At 32.2% G+C, this 20,729-nt stretch overlaps 2 protein-coding genes across 8 annotated transcripts in view; one reads left to right on the top strand and one right to left on the bottom strand.

The window, feature by feature from the left end:
- Window positions 1-20,014, bottom strand: part of LOC139527729 (collagen alpha-6(VI) chain-like) — a 50,463-nt gene extending 30,449 nt beyond the window's left edge. The window contains exons 1-11 of one of the 7 annotated variants that reach the window (XM_071323363.1): window positions 19,518-20,014; window positions 18,299-18,630; window positions 15,799-16,440; window positions 13,581-13,601; window positions 12,828-13,262; window positions 12,329-12,457; window positions 11,863-11,892; window positions 10,757-11,191; window positions 9,945-10,079; window positions 6,849-6,896; window positions 6,163-6,271 (exon numbers count right to left, since the gene is read on the bottom strand). In XM_071323363.1, coding sequence (XP_071179464.1) covers window positions 6,874-6,896; window positions 9,945-10,079; window positions 10,757-11,191; window positions 11,863-11,892; window positions 12,329-12,457; window positions 12,828-13,262; window positions 13,581-13,601; window positions 15,799-16,440; window positions 18,299-18,329 — 1,881 coding nt within the window. In that variant the 5' untranslated portion in view covers window positions 18,330-18,630; window positions 19,518-20,014 and the 3' untranslated portion in view covers window positions 6,163-6,271; window positions 6,849-6,873. Of the gene's footprint in view, window positions 1-6,162; window positions 6,274-6,848; window positions 7,724-9,829; window positions 10,080-10,756; window positions 11,192-11,862; window positions 11,893-12,328; window positions 12,458-12,827; window positions 13,263-13,580; window positions 13,602-15,798; window positions 16,441-17,732; window positions 17,749-18,298; window positions 18,916-19,517 lie in introns of those variants that run through there. The other 6 variants (XM_071323360.1, XM_071323359.1, XR_011665421.1 and 3 more) reach the window with 6 other exon arrangements.
- On the top strand, window positions 46-4,434 carry LOC139527731 (cartilage matrix protein-like). Its single transcript, XM_071323368.1, has 6 exons — window positions 46-166; window positions 973-999; window positions 1,525-1,965; window positions 2,296-2,430; window positions 3,112-3,167; window positions 4,323-4,434. Exons 3-4 carry the CDS (start codon window positions 1,578-1,580, stop codon window positions 2,403-2,405), a joined length of 498 nt encoding a protein of 165 aa, XP_071179469.1. The 5' UTR covers window positions 46-166; window positions 973-999; window positions 1,525-1,577; the 3' UTR covers window positions 2,406-2,430; window positions 3,112-3,167; window positions 4,323-4,434.
- Window positions 20,015-20,729: the final 715 nt, after the last annotated feature.

Below are 20,729 nucleotides of genomic sequence, written 5' to 3'. Positions count from 1 at the left end.
TTATTTCTGCTTGAAAATATTATTTATCTCGAAGGTGTTGGACCGGACCGTAAACCTGCATAACTGAAGAAAATAGCGTCTGACTCATCACATGTATTTGAAGTAGAAATTGTACAAAGTCTGCATGCAATTAGACAGGAATTGTTAGTCAAGTTGTGCAAACAAGGTATTTATTAGATAAATCGCTAGTGACTTATTAACACAAATTTAGAAATTTACTTCTGAATGGAGGTAAAATTGATGAAATTTACATTAATACTCAGCAAAACAGGAATTATTCATGAACTCAAATTCAATCAACCCTTCTTCTACTCACCCGAACGTTGTATATTGTTGTATATTGGAAAACAATTATTTAACTTCTTTTTTTACAAAACCACTAAAAAATGGAAACAACACGTTCAATAATTTCATTTGTTTGAATCGCTTTTTCTGTATTTATTTTACTCATGAACGCTCAAAGCCGAATATTTGAAAGCCGAGGATGAATTATAAAGGAAACAGTAGAAGAGTTGGTATATTCATATACAATTGTAACTTTTTCTCTAGATCAATGTATAAAGTAGTTTGACATTTGTGTTCAATGTGAGAGAGCTTTCTTTGCTTTCGTCTTTCTTCGTGATTCTAAAAGTGGCCAATTTTAAAGGTGAAAAATACCAGAAAAATAACTGTCAAAAATAAAGGCAACAGTAGTATACCGCTGTTCAAAACTCATAAATCCATGGACAAAAAACAAAATCGGGGTAAAAAACGTCAAGATATTAGGAATGAAAACATTGTACACTGTTTTCCTAAATGTATTCATATAATACCCATTGAGGATCAAACATGTTCATCTAAAAACGATAATTTGTTTGTTTGAAGACTATACAACTACTTAACATAAAAGATCAATTCCTTCATCCGTATTTCATTCATTGGTTACTTATTGCTAATTTGTTTTTGTTACCACTGCATATCTTTAAATTTCAGATCACCAGCCAGCACCACCCGTAGTGAGTAAGTATAAATCGTATTGGTGTTATTTATCATGCAACTATCACACTTTCTGTTGTGTTTTATTAACCAAATAAAGCAATTAAGGATTTTTCGTGAAATACTGATATTGTGTCGTGGCACTTCCCTGCACGATATTGGTTTTGATTAGGAATGGAAAATAAAGATCTCGAAAAAACTATTATTTTATAGCCATTATCATCTGTATTTATTTAATAAATAATTTTACACTATGTCAACTGCTACCATCGTGCAGTCGAACTTCCCCCAAAAAATAAGCAAAGATTTTGGAGCATGACAACATGCCAGGCATCTTTAAGAGCTAATATCTTAATGCATGTAGAGTAAGATTTTGGTAAGCTTGCGGTTGTATAAAGTATTGTATAATTGTAATTATGCAAACAAAGCAAGCGAGCCAAACTAAACCTCTCCAAGCAGTAGGAAATCGGCTCTGAAACGGGCCTTTGATATAACCCTTGTGGTTCAGAAGATCTACGATACACTCAAGAACAATTTGTTATGTTTCAGCATGTGAAGGCGCACAGGCAGACGTCATCTTTGTTGCAGATAGTTCTAGAAGTATGGGATATGCAGCATTTAACGAACTGAAAAAGTTTGCTGTAGATGTTGTGAAGAGGTTTACGGTCAGTCCAAGTGATACACAAGTGGGCCTGATTATTTTTGGCAACGATACCAACTTTGAATTTACATTAGGTTCGTACAGAGACCAGGACGAAGTACTTAAGGCTATATCTAACGTAAAGTACTTACAGGGAATGCAGTTGACGTACACAAACAAAGCTTTAAATCTATTGACTCGACAAGGTTTCTCTAACGTGAATGGCGGACGTGGTGGAAAGATTCCTAAAATTGCCATTTTGATAACAGATGGCGAACCAACAGACATTGAAGCAACACGCATAGCAGCAGAGAAAGGAAGGCAAGAAGGGATCATTATTTTTGCAATAGGTAGTTATACACTTATTCTTTTACATGTTTTAGCTCGACCGAGTATTGTTTATATATATGTTATTTGATGTATTACAGTATCCGAATAAATTGTCAATGTTAGTCTCAGCATTCCTCAAATGTATTTATTTGCGCAGTTTGAGGAGTTTAACATTATAAGGTTCATACGAAACGAGATGTGAATATATTTTTTTTAAATCTTGCAATATTATTTTCCATTAATTTTTCATCAAATCTACTGACAGTGTTATTGATGACGTATTTCAAAATATTGTACGAAATTGTTTTGTATCATTAAATGGGAATACATTTTTGTAAATTTTATTGTAGGCGTTGGGCAGTACATTGATCAGACCGGATTAGACATCATGGCTTCTTCTCCGACTGAAACTCATTCTTTCGCAGTTGACAATTATGCAGCTTTGTCTTCAATTGAATAATCTTTAGCAGAAAAGACGTGCACAGGTACTATTTTCCGTATTTTCTTTTAGCAGAAAAGACTTTTCTATATTTGATAATAAGCATATTTTTATTGCATGGTGATTTCAATCACTATGACTGTACTCTAATTAATTGTAATCCTTCAAATCCCATTTTCAACTACATTTCTGTATCCTACTGCATACCATTGTAAATTATATCACCTCAGATATTTCGTAAAATCAAATCACGACTTAACATTAACGTTAAAAACGTTGATCCAAATAATGTTGACCTGCATCACTAAAGTCATATATTTCTTTACCCAACGTCTTATCAGTAAAATGTATCGCAACGAGTTATCGAACAAAAAGTGTCTATTCGAACCCTTCCACAATTGCATAGCCAGTTAACTATAAAATTCCAAACACACTGATGATTTTTATAATCAGAAGAGACAAATGAGACAGAAATGACAAGGAGAATATCAAAACAACTTTGGTTAAAACTACCCTAAACACATATAAAAACAAACCACAAATGAGATTACAAAATTCCCCAAAACAAACAAACTTTTAAAATATATTTACGTGATATTGTGTTTATATCACAGGAAAACGTAAGTTGGAAGTCAGAATTCATTATCTCTCATCTTGATATTAAAAGAACTCCAAAATCATTGTTATTGTTTAAAGTTGTATGAATCGTTTATTGCCTTTATTTTAGCTGCAATTAAAGAAAACAGGGATGAATATGGAACTGATGAATTGACATACTACTAGGTAATATACTATGACACATGTATAAAATTAAAATGGAGAAGGTTCTTTTATCTTGATCTATTTTGTCCTATAAATTCACCGTTGGTATAACGTTGTACTATACCAATATTAATTGCATTTTTAGTCCTCATAAGAAAGACTTTCAGAAAATGGAAATAGTAGCTAGCCAATCATTGAAGAAACAATTACATGACCCTGACGTCTTAACTTATTAATATTCAGATACAAAAATCATTTTACAATGAGCAAAAAAATGTTAACTTTAGGTTCATGGGCCTCTGTTATATCGATAGTAATTAAATCTAGTCAGGGACATCCATAAATATCTTAAATTATAAGTTTGAAAGATTAACTTAAAAAGTGACCTTTATTTCACGACATTCGTTGATTTTCCGAACGTTTAAATTAATTTTAATCATTTTTAATGACTTGTGCTTCAATTATTTATGAATGTGTGCTCCACATAGACGGTATATTTAAAGAAGTTAAAATTCGAAGATTTCGAGTGGTTTAGAATTCAGCGTCATTTGAGATAGTATATCCTTGTGGTTTAGCAATGACAGGAACTAATGTGTTTGAATTATCTCTCTTTGGACGTTGATGTCATGAAATAGATAACACACGTTGTCTGTAAATTGGATTCAAGCAGTTTGGAAAAGGTACAATAACAACAATACTGATCTCCGAGGAAAATTCAAACCAGAAAGTCCATAATCGAATGACAAAATCAAAAGCTCAAACCCATCAAACGAATGGATAACTGTCATATTCCTGACTCGGTACCGGCATTTTGTAATTAAATTAGTATGGAAATAGCTAATGAAAAATTTATGATTCATCAAACAAAGAAGGTAACTTGAATTTCTTGTAAAATATACACTCACACTCTCAAATTGTTTTATATATTATTAGGTGATGTATAAAGAGATATTGATTTGTTTTGGTGTTCCCTCAGTTGTTTACATTATATGTCACTTCCTTATCGATTCTAGAGATTTTAACATTGATTAACTACTGTTGCATTCGTTCAACTCTGTATACAGTATTCAGTCCTAAATACATTTCTGTTTGCTAGGAACATAATTCGCTTTGATAAGCTTCTGCGTTTCCATTCTAATAGCTCATGTTATTAATTTTACTTATTTTATCTTTCAGAAAGTATCACAACCAAGTAAGCCGTGTACATCAAATGAATGTGAATGAAAACCGTAAATGGATTTCCCCTGTATTGTTACATAAAATTGTTCATTAAAGTATGCATCATTAATACGTAGTTCGTGCTTTTACTTATTCTCTTTAAGAAATATGATTTCCCACCATGTCCACATGAGATTATTATAAAAAATTGAAAACAACTCGTCCAATAATTGCATGCGTCGGAAGCGCTCTTTTGGATTTACCTTCACCAGGAACGCTCAAAGCCAAACAAATGAAATCCGAGGGATGCATGAGTACATGTAATCAAATAGACGAAGAGCTATATGAGTGTGCTCCCACTGACAATCTCATATCACACCAACTAGTTGGAATATGACTAATATTAGAAGGATAAATAGTGGCATTGAATGGCACTGAAGGAACCGGTTCCTTGATATACAAATTGATTGTTGAAAAAGGAAGGGTGTAAATAGATATTGAAACATGTGAAAGAACACAAGAACTTTTGATTTCCTCGAAAATCCTTGGATACATTTTGTGAGTGAAATCTGCTATGAATATTTTCCCTTTAGTGTTATCAGCCTCGGCTTTGTTTCTTCTAATTTGATATATTGTTATCCCTGACCTTCTATAGCATACTTTACGATATAACATACGCTCCCTTTTCAGGCCTTTTTATATCCTTGTCTGTTGGTATTTGTTGGATAAGTGTTTTCTACTAATCGTATCACGTACATGTCCTGTAGTATTGGTTTGCAAATATGTGTTACAACATGAATAACAATAAATAACATCTATGACAAAGTGTGAAGCAGTTCATGACAATTCTAATTTAAATAACTGACCTGCTGAGTACTACTGCGTCATTTCCTTTCAATGATACAGATTGTGCTTACCTCTATGACAAGTATGGAAATTTACCTTCAGACGACGTCCCTATTTATGTTTAAAAATCACAAGATACCTGATTTAGCAGTGACAAGCTAAAATATAATCCAACGACTGTCCAGAAAAATGAGGAAAATAAAAGAAAAATACTCTTATTTAACAAAAGTATACAAAAATCAAGCTAAAATAAATATAACTGAAGTCGAAGGCAAAAGACTGCACTATGCCAAAAAGATATATAATTATAAAATGCTGATTTATAGAAGACACAGGGCAAGTGAAGTAGACAGTTTGAAACAACAGGACCAAATGCAATGCGCAATGTTGTACTGTCAATCATTCTATCTATCATTTTGAAAACACTTTTCAAGTGAAATATATCAAGTAAATAAACGAATTGAAGTATTTGTTTATGAGAGGGGGTACATATACTCATATTGTTTTTTCCAGTGATAAGGAGGATGCTTTTAATACTCATTAAAGAATAGTTGATTATAGTTACACTGATGACATTGTGTAGACTAAACACTCTTCTGGCGTGCCAAATAATAGTCTTGGTATCTGGTGATTTTTTGTTGTCTGTTGATGGCAGAAAAAAATTATGATTTCTGGAAGTGTTTGTTGATGTTTATTGGATAGAAGCTTAATTAGGTGTTTTGTCTTGGTTTAGGATTATATTTGAATGCACTATCAATTAGATCCCTTTTAGTTTGTGTCAGAAGATATTATGTTCAGTTATTTTATATATTTTAAATTACTCTCAACTACTTTGAAAACATTTAAAACAATGAGGATGTACGGCTATATGTTATATGGGGAGTTGCGACGTTTATTTTTGTCAAATGACGTAAATTCAAAAAAGTAAATACTTTCGCATTCCTATTCCGAATGCATACGGAAAGTTCGAAAACTGAACCTAGATTTAATGGTTTGAAGCTTAAAAAATAAATAAAATGAATAAGTTTTATTGGCAAAAAGATATACATTAAGATATAGCTAATTTAAAAACTGGCGAATTCGATTGTCTTTATAAAAAAAGCTGCTATCCCATCATACTCCTGAAATATACATTTATGTTATATTATTTATACCCAATACACAAATAAAATATATCAATTGATCAGTAAATTAGTTGAATGAATCCAAACTGAAATTATGCCAAAAAATATATTGTAATAAGCAGGTTCAGAATCTAGAAAACTATTTATAATTTTATTGTTTTTAACCCAAATTGAAATAGCTGCCTCGTCATTGGATGTATTTTTTACATATTAACCAACCAATATGTTTTGCTTTACTCATGTTACTCTTTGAAAATAATAAAACTATTCAATATAAAAAAAAGTTGATATATCAAACATGAGTTGTGCTTTTTACGTATAATGTATATGTATGGTTTAACGTCAACGTTTCCTTGACGACATAATATAAATATGCATAATATTTAAAATCACACAAGGAAGTTCAACAGAATGAGCATACAGTATTTCGGTTCTATATAGACTAATCAAGTGTACTACAATTTTGCGTTCAATACAATGGAATCATATTATTGTTTGGACGGAATTAATCTTAAATTTGTCTTCTTATTCTTTTTGACACAACACAGAAGAATGCAAATGACATCATACAAACCTTTTTTTATCACACATATATCTTCTCATGGATTTCTTCGTACTGCAGCTGCATGCAAATATCAAATATTATCATTTTAATTATGTTAATATCTTGCTGTTCTTCAAAAGCTTCACAATTAAATTGATTATGTCAGAGACAAAAAAAGGAGAAAAAACCAAAAAAACAAATCATTGGTATATTGAATTAAGTTAACGTCTTGCTAACAATTTCTTCATATGTAGTTACATTATCTTTAAGTGTAACAAAATTACATTGTTTCCCAAAGCAGCAATTTTACGTACTGTAAGTACTACATGCAATGGACTGTCATTTTAAAGGAGATGATCTAAAGAAAGTCATGCAATAAATTGTTAAGGGAAATGGGAAATATGTCAAAGAGACAACAGCCCAACTTAAGAGCAGACAACAGCCGAAGGCCACTATTGGGTCTTCAACGCAACGAGAAATTTCCGCACCTGGAGATGACCAACAGATTTTAATTTTGAAAATTTTCTTAATTAAGGTGGATGTAATATTTTACTAAATCAGAAATCAAGCAGTCATTTTAGTAATGATTTTATGTAAACATGAAACTATAATAATTAGGAACGTTCAAACACAAACATCTGAAAGCCAAGGATGAATACTGTATATTAATTAAATTTTTCGTAGCTTTTTTGGTTACATGTACTAGTATATAGAAAGCACGAATTTATATGTTCAATGTAGATTGTGTACAAAATTTTAGAAATTCAAGAAAACTATGAAGTCGTGTATCCGGTAAAAATTTGTTTTCTTCTCAATCCATGAAAATTCGTAGCGACAAAAATCCACAGTAAAAACTTGAACGTGAAGAGATAGCTGACCGAATGGACCTTCAAGAGGCGACTTAACTTTTTATACGCCCGTCGTCTTTTAGACGGGACGTATTATGGTATACCGTTGTCCGTCCGTCCGTCCGTCTGTCCGTCCGTCGTCCACACTTCGGACAATAACTCAAAAACACTTCCACCAATTTCCATGAAACTTAAGTGAATTGTTTATATCTATTGACGTAAGCTCCCTTTCGTTTTTTTTTAATTTCAGATTTTAAGTTTTGGATTTTTGGGGCTTTATTCATAAAAAAGGGGGGATTTTCAACACTTCGGACAATAACTCAAAAAGGCTTTCACCAATGTCCATGAAACTTAAGAAAATTGTTTATATTTATTGATGCAAGCTCCCTTTCGTTTTTATTTAATTTCAGATTTTAACTATTGAATTTATGGGGCTTTATTCATAAAAAAAGGGGGATTTTCAACACTTCGGACAATAACTCAAAAAGGCTTTCACCAATGTCCATGAAACTTCGGTAAATTGTTAATATCTATTGATGTAAGCTCCCTTTCAATTTTTATAAATTTCAGATTTTAAGTTTTGGATTTATGGGGCTTTATTCATAAAAAAGGGGGATTTTCAACACTTCGGACAATAACTCAAAAAGGCTTTCACCACTGTCCATGAAACTAAAGTGAATTGTTTATATCTATTGACGTAAGCTCCCTTTCGTTTTTTTTTAATTTCAGATTTTAAGTTTTGGATTTATAGGGCTTTATTCATAAAAAAAGGGGGGATTTTCAACACTTCGGACAATAACTCAAAAAGGCTTTCACCACTGTCCATGAAACTTTGTTGAATTGTTTATATCTATTGATATAAGCTCCCTTTCAATTTTTATAAATTTTAGATTTTAAGTTTTGGATTTATGGGGCTTTATTCATAAAAAAAAGGGGGATTTTCAACACTTCGGACAATAACTCAAAAAGGCTTTCACCAATGTCCATGAAACTTTGGTGAATTGTTTATATCTATTGATGTAAGCTCCCTTTCAATTTTTATAAATTTCAGATTTTACATTTCCGTGTTATGAATTTTTATGCTTAAAAAATGGGGGATTTTCCAATTTTGGGACAATAACTAACACTTTCACAAAATTTTATGCAACTTTGATAAATTGTTTATATTTATTGACATAAGCTCCCTATCCATTTTTATAAATTTTAGATTTTACGTTTTCTTAAGTAATGAATTTTTATACTTAAAAAAGGGGGATTTTATGAAACTTTGGTGAATATATTAATGTAACATCCCTTTTGATTTGTATATGTTCCAGACCGTATGAGTATTTGGACCGTACGCGTACGGTCTGGACCGTATGCGTACTTTTTCAAAATACGCATACGGTCGGACCGTACGCGTACGGTCTGACTAATATTAAGAAGTTGGTCAAGTTTATTTGATACAAATGTATATGGTAGATCAACATAACTTATATCTGAAATTAATATAAAAAGTACAATAGTAATTGAAATAAAAACTTTTCATATTATAACTATTTAAAAAATCACGCTTATTCAATCTGTTAATCTCCTGTATTTAGCATGTAAGTAATTCATTAATAGCAGCCCAGTATGCTCATTGAAATTGAATTCATCGGAAGTAAACATAGAGTGGGAGAACAATTATAGTTTTTGAATATTTAGGAACTTTACAAAAAAATGCATATGCAAAGGAACATGCATGATCAAAACATGTTAATGTAAAAAAAATATGACGTTCTCTGTGGAAACCAGTGTCACCTTGAGTAACAAAATAGAATTATCGGATAAACAAATATTTAATTTCAATTGTTCGCTTATTCACTTTATCCATCTAACTGTAATTATAACAATTTGTATAACGAAAAATAAAGATTTTGATAAATGTTTGTTTGAATTTAACCCATATGATCCCAAAACAAGTATGGTCAGCTGGACCGTACGCGTATACTCATACGGTCCGACCGTACGCGTATGGTCCGACCGTACGAGTATACGTATACGGTCCGGACCGTACGCGTACGGTCCAAATACTCGTATGGTCTGGAACATATATATATTTCTAGTTGATCATATAAATTCATTTAAAGAATAAAAGACAAGTTAAAAGAGCAACGGGCGTATCATGCGCTAAATCGCAGCCCTTTATTAAAACATGTCAACTGTCTTTTATTGAAGCATGATACGAATGTCTTAAAACAGAAGTTATGTGTAAGATGTGTCACTTTTCCGTGTGTCTTTATGACGCTATACGTACCTGTACAAGTCCTATTAGCCAAAGAACCTTCTATTGACGACAAAGCAGCAAAACTATCTACAGAAAACGAATACATTGAGGTAGGACTGGATGCCATGATGTCCAGTTCATTCTGGTCTATGTAAGGTCCAACTCCTACAAACGACAGATTTAATTGAGTTAATCGATTTGTAGTGATTCTGAAGTTCTCTTTGATTGTTCAACATGTTCGGATAACAAATACAATGACAATTTGTAGCCAAAGTATTTTTAAACCCATTTAATATAGAGTACCATAAAGGATTAGCAAACTCCGTGAGGACCAAACTAGGCCCTACAGAATATCTGTTAGTTAACGTCCAATTTCCCATGCATATTTAAAAAAATGCCTTTCAATCTTTACTTAAATCTATAGTATCACGGTCAAATGTTTGTACTTAAAGGTTCTAACATTATATCATTATCGACCATTATTCCTTCATTCCAAAACGTCAAATAATGCGCATTTAGAGACGGCAATTTTAACAAGTTATGAAAGAATTTATCCCAAAAATAGTAAAATATGACTTCGTTAACAAAAACAAATACTTTGTATAAAGACGTGAAGCTATAAATTTTCATTCGGATTCACATTTTTCCTTGTGGATACAGATGCCCTGCGATGCAAAATACAAGGGAAATAAGCCCTAGCTCTAATCTAATTAGTTATTTCAATTAACGTAATTATAAGATTGTAGGTTATTATTTTACTGCATACTGATTGTACAGATTTTTTTTTCTTCATTATAAATACAAAGTTTATGTTAATGACCTTCAAACATGAACGAACTTACCTATTGAGAACATCATAATTCCCTGCTGTTTAGCCTTAATAGCCAAAGTTCTGGTCAGTGTGGGCTGTCTCGATGATCCATCCGTAATAACGATAGCTATTTTAGGTACCCTATTTCCTCTTCCTCCAAAATTAGGTGTAAATGCAAATTTATTGAGTATTTCTAAAGCCTTATGGGTATTTGTATTTCCCGTACTGTATGGCATGCTTGTAATGGCTTTTATCACTTCATCCTTATCATTAAAGGTATCCAGTCGAAACTGAAATTCAGCATCATTAGCAAAAGTGATTAGACCAATCTTAATGTTGTTTGGACCGATGGTAAATCTCTTTACTACAGATTTGGCGAATTCCTTCAGGTCATTAAAGGCAGTGATACCTATGCTCGTTGAACTATCAGCTATAAATATGATGTCAGCAATCGCTCCTTGGCAGGCTGTAAGACGAAATAGTATTTCATTGAAGTTTTATGTATTGAAAATATATGGTAATTTATTTCAGAAAATCTAGATTGATAACTTGACCAAGAAAAGCACGCCCAACTAATAAATCAAAATATAAACAAACACGAATTATGGGTCCGACAGATCCCTTAAAATTTTCAAATGTTGAAGATAATCATTGTAGAGCTATTTTGAAATATAAGGTCATTCTGTTAAGGGGTACCAGCAAAAAAAATAATAAACAAAATATTTGATTCATGTCAGTTGGTAAACCCGTGTACGTGCTCCATGTATTGTTCTAATGTTCTAATGTTCTTGATATATATATTATTGTTCATAACGTAATCAAAAGGAGAGACACACCATTATAAGGCTATACTTAACTAATTTTGACTTTGGATTTATATTAAGAATTGAGAAACACATCGCTAGGTTAGTTATAAAACTGCTCCGGATTTGTTTTTAAAACAAAACAACACAATGTTGAAAAATAATAGTAACAGTGCAAAACATCGGAAACTTTGGAGAGCTAAAATCTCACGAAAAATGCATATTCAAAAATGACCGTAATACAAGGGTTACATTCATATATTTTTTTGTTTAGTTTACATTGTACACATGAAATTAAATCTACATTGATGACATCATTATCACAATTACTTACTGATTGGCTTTGGTGGTTCTGGTCGATCTCCTACAATATATAAATGAAAAACATGAAAAACTTAGAAATATTGTCTTTCGCTGTGTTGGCTGTTCTTCAAATATGTCTTTACACAAAGGTGAACTTGAGCCCTTATCCTTGTTTAAAAGACAATAGCGCTGAATATATTCCTAATCGGTATTCAACAAAATGAAAACAAAAAATTGAACCCTGCCATTGAACAAAACATGTTCCCCTAAATAGAAAAAGCACCAATACGAGTGCATATCAGTTGTCTAACGGGCCCTTTTTCTACGTTAAGTATATGATTTAGTAAATTGTTGTACAGGTTAACTTGAAATAACCATGACATGTGACTTAAGGTTAGATTATTCGCTGTCGTGACAAACTATTTGGTTGAGTTTCACAATTAGCATAATGACAAATAAAAGCAAAAATTAGTAAAAAAGATGTAGTTTTTGAATACCTGGACACAGTTGAGTGATTAACTTCTTTCTTATCTCAACCAAGCCATCAATATTTTCCACTTCAAGTACATATGACGGATCAGATGCAATGCGTTGTAGTTCTGTGGGATCTCGGTTTGGGCCAACACCTAAAAGCACATAATTGGAATAGATTAATTGATTAAGAGTTATAGTTTGTAACCCGGATTTGTTTTTTCTCAATCGATTGATGAATTTCGAACAGCGGTATACTACTGTTGCTTTTATATAGCATGATGTCCTATAAAAGGTGTAGTTACAAATGTGTCAAAACAGTAGAACTTTAGAATAACTCACAAAAAACATTACTTTATTTTTTAGCAAAATGGAACCAACACGATTAACTTATAGTCGGTGTTGTTCTTAGAAGTGACTGTTCCCATTGCGTATTGTACATAGAATTTAAAAATCAATTTACTTAGAAAAATATGTCTCACTGCGGCTATATTTTGAATTGAAATGGTAACAATTCACGCATACCTATAGCAAACACAATGAAGTTCATCCTGCGTAATTCTACCAGCATCTTCTCTGTTTCTCTTGGATTTGTTGATTGCCCATCAGTGATAACAATTGTTATTTGTGGCACATTGTTTCGGCTCCCTTGTGATGCCACAAGACCATCTGACATAAGAAGTTTCAGTGCTTTGTCTAAATATGTGTCCCCACCACGCCATGGAATATATTTCAGTAACGAAGCAATCTGTTTCTTTGTTTTGAAGTCATTCAACTGGAATAACATTCTCGGGTCGCTGCTGAATGTCATCATTCCAACTCTGACGTCATCGCGTCCTACCTCAAGTTGGTCAATCACAGAGGCGACAAAGTTAAGTTCCTTTTGGAAATTTTCATGTCGATGCAAACTAGAAGACTCGTCAACAACGAAAAAGACATCTGCTTTCGTCTGCTTACATTCTGTTGATTTGAGCACAAATAATAATTAAAATAGTATGTCTCAAAAAAATCTGCATAAGGGTTAAATTAGCCCCCTCCCAATGTTTGTATTGTCAATATTGAAATCGCTATTTCAGTCGACTTTTGTATAAGGCGAGACAATAGCAATAACCTTACTTATTCTCTATTGGTATTATTTAAAATTCTAAGTTGTTTTACCAATCTTAGTTTTTGAAGTTAGCCGGAAGTGAAAACTCGAAAGTGACTCTCTAATCGAAAGTGTTTTTGGTTCAGACACAACCACGATTTATTAGTACTGACATGTCAATGAACACTTACCTTCTATTTTCTGTGGTAATGCTACAATAAACAAAAATCAGGTGTCTAAATTATAACATGATAAACATGTTTTTGGGACTAAATATATATTTTCCCAGAGAAGTATATTGATTATTTTTTTTAATATTCCATAGTACGACGCGCACATTTTTTAGATTTCAGCGTTTAGTTTTATACCGAAACTACGCCTAAATGGCACATGGTTTCTTTAGAAAAACATGTTTATTAATAGAAGAAATGTAAATTTATCAAATAAAAATCCCTTTTTGATTTTGCTATTGTTTAACGTCAAGTTTTAACTTTTTCAATGCATCGGACGATAACATGTTCATCAACTACAAATTGTTTATACATGTACTTCCTGCTTGCTTGGCAATGGACAGCAACACACAACGCAACTGTTAAACACTATTTCAAGTTGTTAGTACTAATCAATTTTCAGACTTATTCATTGCTTTAAATTCAGTACAGTGAAGAACATTATATTGCATTGAAATATGTTTTTTTCAGTCCCTGATGAAGTTGTTATTATACAAAATATAACATACTACTAAATTGTCTAATCGGATCACGGCGAATCACACTTGACGTCACAGGCTGCATTACGTCATTTGGAATTTTGTCACAGTGCAGTAAACATGGCGTTCTCTTGCACAAAGTTTAAAGATTTGAAGAAATTATTGCATGTGTTTCATTAATATTCTGCTTTGGACATGACTCTAACGATGGCAAATATAATGGTAGCATACCGGTAAGTCAAATTTCTGTATTTTTCACAAAGCATCAACATAGAGGGGGATAGGAGGGTTCCTGATCCCGAAATCCCGCTTAAAAACACGAAATCACGAGGTCCCGAATTTAAATAAAGTAAATCCCGACATCCCGAAATCACGAGCTTAAAACACCCGATCCCGGAGTCCGGATAAAGGTCCTATCCATGCATCCATGACCCCCCTCGAGCATAGTAAGTCAGAACATAAGAATGATACGATATGAATCAGCAGATTGTTCATCGATCATCATTTTTAAGTTCAACGACAAGTTATTATAATTATAGTTTACTTAGTTTTAGTGGATAAAATTACATTTATCTTGTCATTATTCGCTCAGTGTTCATCATGAAAACGATCACATTGATTTCAAATAATTTTAAGAAAGCACTGAGGAGTAGTCCAAATAATTATGACGTCTTGAAAGTCTATTATATTTTTTCGTCATGATTATTTGGACTATGTGAGGAGACATTTTAGGAGCTGAGTGACTGTTAGTCCAAATTATTTGGATGTAAGTGACTGTTAAAGTTATTTGTAAATTATGAACAAGCTCATTTCTTGTCTACTTCATAATTATTTCAAACATTTTAATAGACGTCACTTAATTTCTTATGTGAATTTAGGGGAAGGCGACCCGTGTCAGTCACCTCTTAGCTTATAGAGACTACAATTCAGGTCAAAGCAGACCTTTATACATGTATAGTTTGGTGACCCCGATTACCCCCCTTTTTAAAATTTATCCTACATGTAGATCCGCAAATGAATAAGTTCACTTTTTTGTTCTTTGTTCTATGAATATCTGTCTTTAAATTGACCATTATTTTCTAGCTTCTCTCATGCGATAGCGGTACCTTTTTGGTCACTATTTATGTGTTGCGTTTAAATATGAATTGTAACACTTTATAGTGACTGAACAGGTAAAACAAATACTTCTTGAGAAACAGAAAAAGAAAACTACTTGGAACAGCACCCGCCTATGTATTGGTATTGTATGCATAAAAACTCGGATTGGATCATCATGGACGATATAATAATGTTAGTCATGTACTTGATATATCAATTATAGATAACGCATTTTTTTTTTAAAGTCTATCGGCTTTTTCATGCATTTTTTGTTTACATTTTGACATTAATCGTTCAAAAAGGCTAAACTAACTTTGTGAAAGTTTCAAACAATGTAAAGTGTTTCATTCGCCAAAAATCTCGTGCGTGTCTGCGAAAAAAATCACGCGCAATTTTGTGAATGAAAGGGGAAAGTAGATCCTTACGCGTTGTATTCGCGCATGTCAATTGCGTACTTACCCAATAATTTTTATATCACGGCCAGTCCACTGATACTGACATTATCAGCGAGTACACATCAAAGGAAAAATATACAAATTACCGATAAACATTTATATTTGCACCAACCTAACAATTGATCATAAATATGGTATAATACTTACATCCGCAAACCTTTTGAAGTACTGATCTCTTAACAAAATTGGAATTAAGGTCATCAAAATTGTTAACAAAAAGACTATACGATTCTGCAGGTTTGCTGGCCATCCCTCTCACTTCATTCTCATCAACGTCATTACCGATCCCAATAGCAAAGAGGTTGGCTGGAAGACCTCTAACTCGTGCAGCTTGTGTTTGTGTCAGTTTCTTACCAACATCCCTCGTGAAATTGTCATAATGTCCTGGATTAGTCACACCATCGGTAAGAATAACAACGACATTTGAGACATTTGAGCGTTCACCGTTACCAGGAGCGTAAATGGTGTCATGGGCGTATTCCAGTCCAAGATACATCCGGGTTGCGTCACCTGCAACGTATGTAATGTTATTCACCGCAGCCAAAACACTTTTCTTACTCTGGGAGTCAGAAAAGCCAAATTCCGGAAACAATCTACTGCTAAATGACACAGCCGCCGCTCTGCTTTGTTGATCTCCTGGTCCAATGTCCCATAGACTAACGATGTCGTGTATAAACTTAATTTGTAGCTTAAAATGTTTGTACCATAAACTTGATGATGTATCTACTATAAATGCTATATCTACAGGATCACAAACTTTAAGTTCATCGACAGCTGGAGTGGTCATCGCTATTTAAAATGGTAAAAGAACAATTAAAATGAAAATTCAAATTGAAGGTCATTTCGAATAGCTTTTTATTCAACACTAAAAGTTATTATTGGTTGAAGAAGGTTTACTATCGTCACCCTTACATTGCTTTTATTTTATTTAAGTTACAACTTCTTCACAATGACGATTTAAGTTGGTACCCAACACCTTGACTAAAATTAATTTGGCTCGTTTAATTTTCATAAAATTTTTATAAAATATTTACTTGGACCCTTGAAAAAAATATAAAAATTTCAGAAAACTTTAAGCAATCCCTTTCTCGGAATAAAAACTGGTTGGATAAAATCATAGAAATCAGTTTAACAAACACTAATTTTGATCATTGAGAAGCTTAATATTTCCTTAAACTATACAATTGATTAAAACGCTTAGCTGATTTTTCAGAGTTATCTCCCTGTAGTGGTAGGTACCACCTTAACGAGAAACATTTCTTTCTTACAGAAAACAAATAGTAATAAATTAAGAAATTATGGGTATTGTCTTTTTTCGGAAACTCTATATAAACATACTAATTATGTACGCATTACTCACAAATAAGAAGTTGATTTTTTAAATATTGTGGCATCGAGCATCACTAAAGATGCTGAAGAGACACTGATTGTCGAAAAGCGCATATAGTGCAAAAAAAGTACCATTTATGTTAAAACAACATTATTACAAGTAGTATGAATAAACAATAGAAATGTTCACATCAGATCATATATCAACATAGACCAATATTGTACTTTTCGTTCCCGTTTAACATTTTTAAGTAATAAGAATAAAAACAGGAAGTATATTCAAAGAGAGCAACTAAAACCCATCAGTTAGCGAAAAAAAGGTCAATGGCAATTCCGAATATGCCGTTTCGACAAATCTAGACAAATTAGATATTACATTTAACTACACATTAAATAAAGTTTTAGAAAATGACATCAACAGTAACCGGGGTTGGGTCTGATTGATGTAAAAGTGTAACTCCATAAGTGGCCAACACCGTTGTGTCAACGGCTTGAAAAGTGTTGAGATTAGCTTCTTTTAATAATGTCACAACAAAGGAAAAGAGGAATTAAACAGTGAAGGTGCAACAACTGGAACACATTAGACTGATTAGTAGCCGTCTGGAAAAAAGATATTCCACAAATATTGGTACAAGCGTTTTCTTTAAAACAAAGCGATTCTTTGAATCAAAAAGCGAACAAAAAAACTGATTGAGAAAAATTACGCACTAGTCATTATTTTACATGAGTGTGCTAATTATACGTTTACTTACCAAGCAAACATGGAACCTGTGAAAAAATTACATATTTTTGTTATATATTTAAACTTTTTTTTTCATATTCAGATACTTAAAAAATGTTTGGTCTTTAGTTAGAATTTAACTAAGTTAAAATATCCCATACACAGGTAAATAATAGAAAGCAATAAAATGCACACTGAATATGTTTTTGTCGTCTTCTTGATCTTAAAACCTAATAAGTTTCAAGTTTATAATGAACATACAATTGAAAGTTGACTATCTTAATAGTGATCACATGTACAGTCTTGATATCTTGATCAACCGCCACTCAAGGTAAGATTAGATGACGATTCATTGCATTGGTTAACATTTATGGAAGATATAATCATGTTTAAGCCTAGTTTGTTTAGAAGTGACGAAAGATTCACCTGAGCGCTCTACAGAAAAACAACGTTTGAAAATTATTTTTAAACAATGTTATTTTAGAATACAGACAAAGTTGATATATGTATAAGAATGCTGAAAAAAATCTAAACGCTATACAGAGGAATAGAGTGCAAATACTGCCAAATAGCATTTCCAAATGATTTTGTTTTTACATAAAGTAAAAAAAAAATAGTTACCACACATAAACAGATGATTAAACGCTCCATGTTCCAACACTGAGAAGTTGCTGTCTAAATCATCAAAGTGACAAAATACAAAAGTTACAAGTTGTCAATCGCCTTCTTTTAAAATTATTGAGAAATAACCGGATAAGAATTGATGAACGTTGGTGTTAGATATGAGTTATCAATAAGTGGACAGACACAATGATTTCCGATTTTATTGTTGAGTATGACTATCGATTTTAAATGTTTTGTCAAGTTGAAGCTCAGTAGTCAGCACTTCTGTGATGACATAAATTATCTGTGATATTGTTGTAGATTAACTGTAAATAAAAAATTTCAAAATTAAAAGATGTCCTGCGGTAGGTATACAGTTTTAACTGTATTGTCAAAACCCTTGTCGTCCGCAATGCCCATCAACTTCGATCTTAATTTGACTTCAGCGAAATTGATGAGTCTTTTGAAGACGAAACGCGCGTCTGGCGAACAAATTATAAAAACTAGTTTATCTAATAAGTTTTGATTTGAGGTATCAACATGTTAATTAAGGACGACATCTTTACAAATATTGCATATTGGTTCATTTGATAACTTATAACAGTGTGTACCCGCAATGTGAACCCCAATCAATAAAATATTCCCATTTGGAATAGCAAATCGTGCAAACATGACGCGGATGATTTTTCTTTGTCAAGCGCATATGATTTTGGGTGTTTTTTTTAATTTCAAGGGTAAAATAAAATATTATTAGATTTATTTATTTACCACTGAAACTGAAATAAAGATTACCTGCAGTTTCGATGTTTTTAAAATTCTTTTTATTCAATTCATAACTGATAAAACAACATGTTAAAATGATGATAAAATGTTGCGTTTTGAGTACAGAAAGGTTATCTGAGATGTATCTATGGTGGCATCAACTATACATGTCAATTCGACATATCTATATTTTAAATCGTGTAAATTGGAATAAAACGCAGTTGATAAAAGATTTAAAAGTGATTCGCATGTAACAAATCATTTGCATTTTGTATGAATTGATTTAATTCCGTGTAATCTACTCTTCAATATCAAGGATCCGGTGTTTAAATTTGAATTACTCTATAACAATTGGTTTTAACATTTACGTACATGTGTAACTTTATTATTTAGTGATTTTATTGACGGAAATAGAAGCAAACTATATGGACACTTTTTAGTTAAATCTTACCTATATGAATTACTCTCTATCTACTTGAGATGAATAATTTGAAACTGAAACTTGTATGCCATACTTTGAAATTTTAGGTAAACGTTACGTATTAAGTATGCGCACATATTAAATTAGAAATGTCCTCTACTGCTATTGTCACGTCCGCTTCTATTTTACAATTGTTGTAAATGTCTTTAGTAGTTGAATACTGCTATACCTGAAATGGTTATGGACCTTCCTGTAAGTTGTAAACTTGTATGTCTTTTTTTTTTTTTTTTTTTTAAATATGTCTTAATTCGCTCATAGGATAGCGGGAATATATATATGGTAATTATTAGTCTTCTTCCGACCGACAGTAAAATCATGGCCATAGTTGGGTATCCGTTTGGCTGTACGGGATATACAAGTTCGCAGTCATGTCCATTAATAGTGGGGATGATAATTGTAATGCCTCATGATGAGAGAGTGTCATTACATAACATACTTAGTTCAACTGCAACAATTTAAATATTTACTTAACACGTAAACGAAAAACATCGTCGCAATAGGAAAGGTTAACACGTGTAAAGAAGTATTTCAGAAAAATAAAGGTTAATCGTTTTTAAACAGAGAGTGTTTCGCTAGCAAAATATCCTGTAAATATTGAAGATATTTATAATGATAAAGTAATTTAGCACTTGACTGACTGACATTTTAGACAAGCTATCATGATCCTGTTTTAATAAATGACTAATATAATTCGGTTAATGGACAACTTAAAAAAAAGGCAGTGTACATTCACTACCAGATCATTTTTCTGAAATTAACTGCATTGTACCTTCTTCCGTCATTGGTCAAGATTTAGGCATTCGAGAAAAACTAATGATAATCTTAGTCTTAGGGTTTTATTAATATTAGCCTATCTCTTTCATGCATTTCACACGATGAAAATAATCGTATCGCAATAAGAACCATAACATTCTATCGAAGTTTCAGAATGATGAAAATGAGTTGGTTGGCTTTAAAAGAAAACAAATATGATTTCTGAGAATTACCTGGATAAAACCTGCCATTGTAAGAATCGATGTGCTTATGGTTACGTAACCTTGACAGTAGAAGATATCAAATATGAGAGGATCCGATTAAGGTGGATTTGGACTGACTGTACCAGCTGTAAGACTTTATTTTAGAACTGATAAAGAGTAAAATCACAAAAATACTTTTTATTATTATTATTATTATTATGTTAGG

This window comes from Mytilus edulis, chromosome 6 (genome assembly GCF_963676685.1).
Source record: "Mytilus edulis chromosome 6, xbMytEdul2.2, whole genome shotgun sequence".
Taxonomy (NCBI): domain Eukaryota; kingdom Metazoa; phylum Mollusca; class Bivalvia; order Mytilida; family Mytilidae; genus Mytilus; species Mytilus edulis.
This window is presented reverse-complemented; position numbering and strand designations above follow the sequence as displayed.

Coding starts and splice junctions, on each gene's coding strand:
- LOC139527731 (XM_071323368.1), top strand. CDS start 1,578: ATGGGATATGCAGCATTTAACGAACTGAAAAAGTTTGCTGTAGATGTT. Junction 1,966..2,295: donor GATCATTATTTTTGCAATAG/GTAGTTATACAC, acceptor ATTTTATTGTAG/GCGTTGGGCAGTACATTGAT.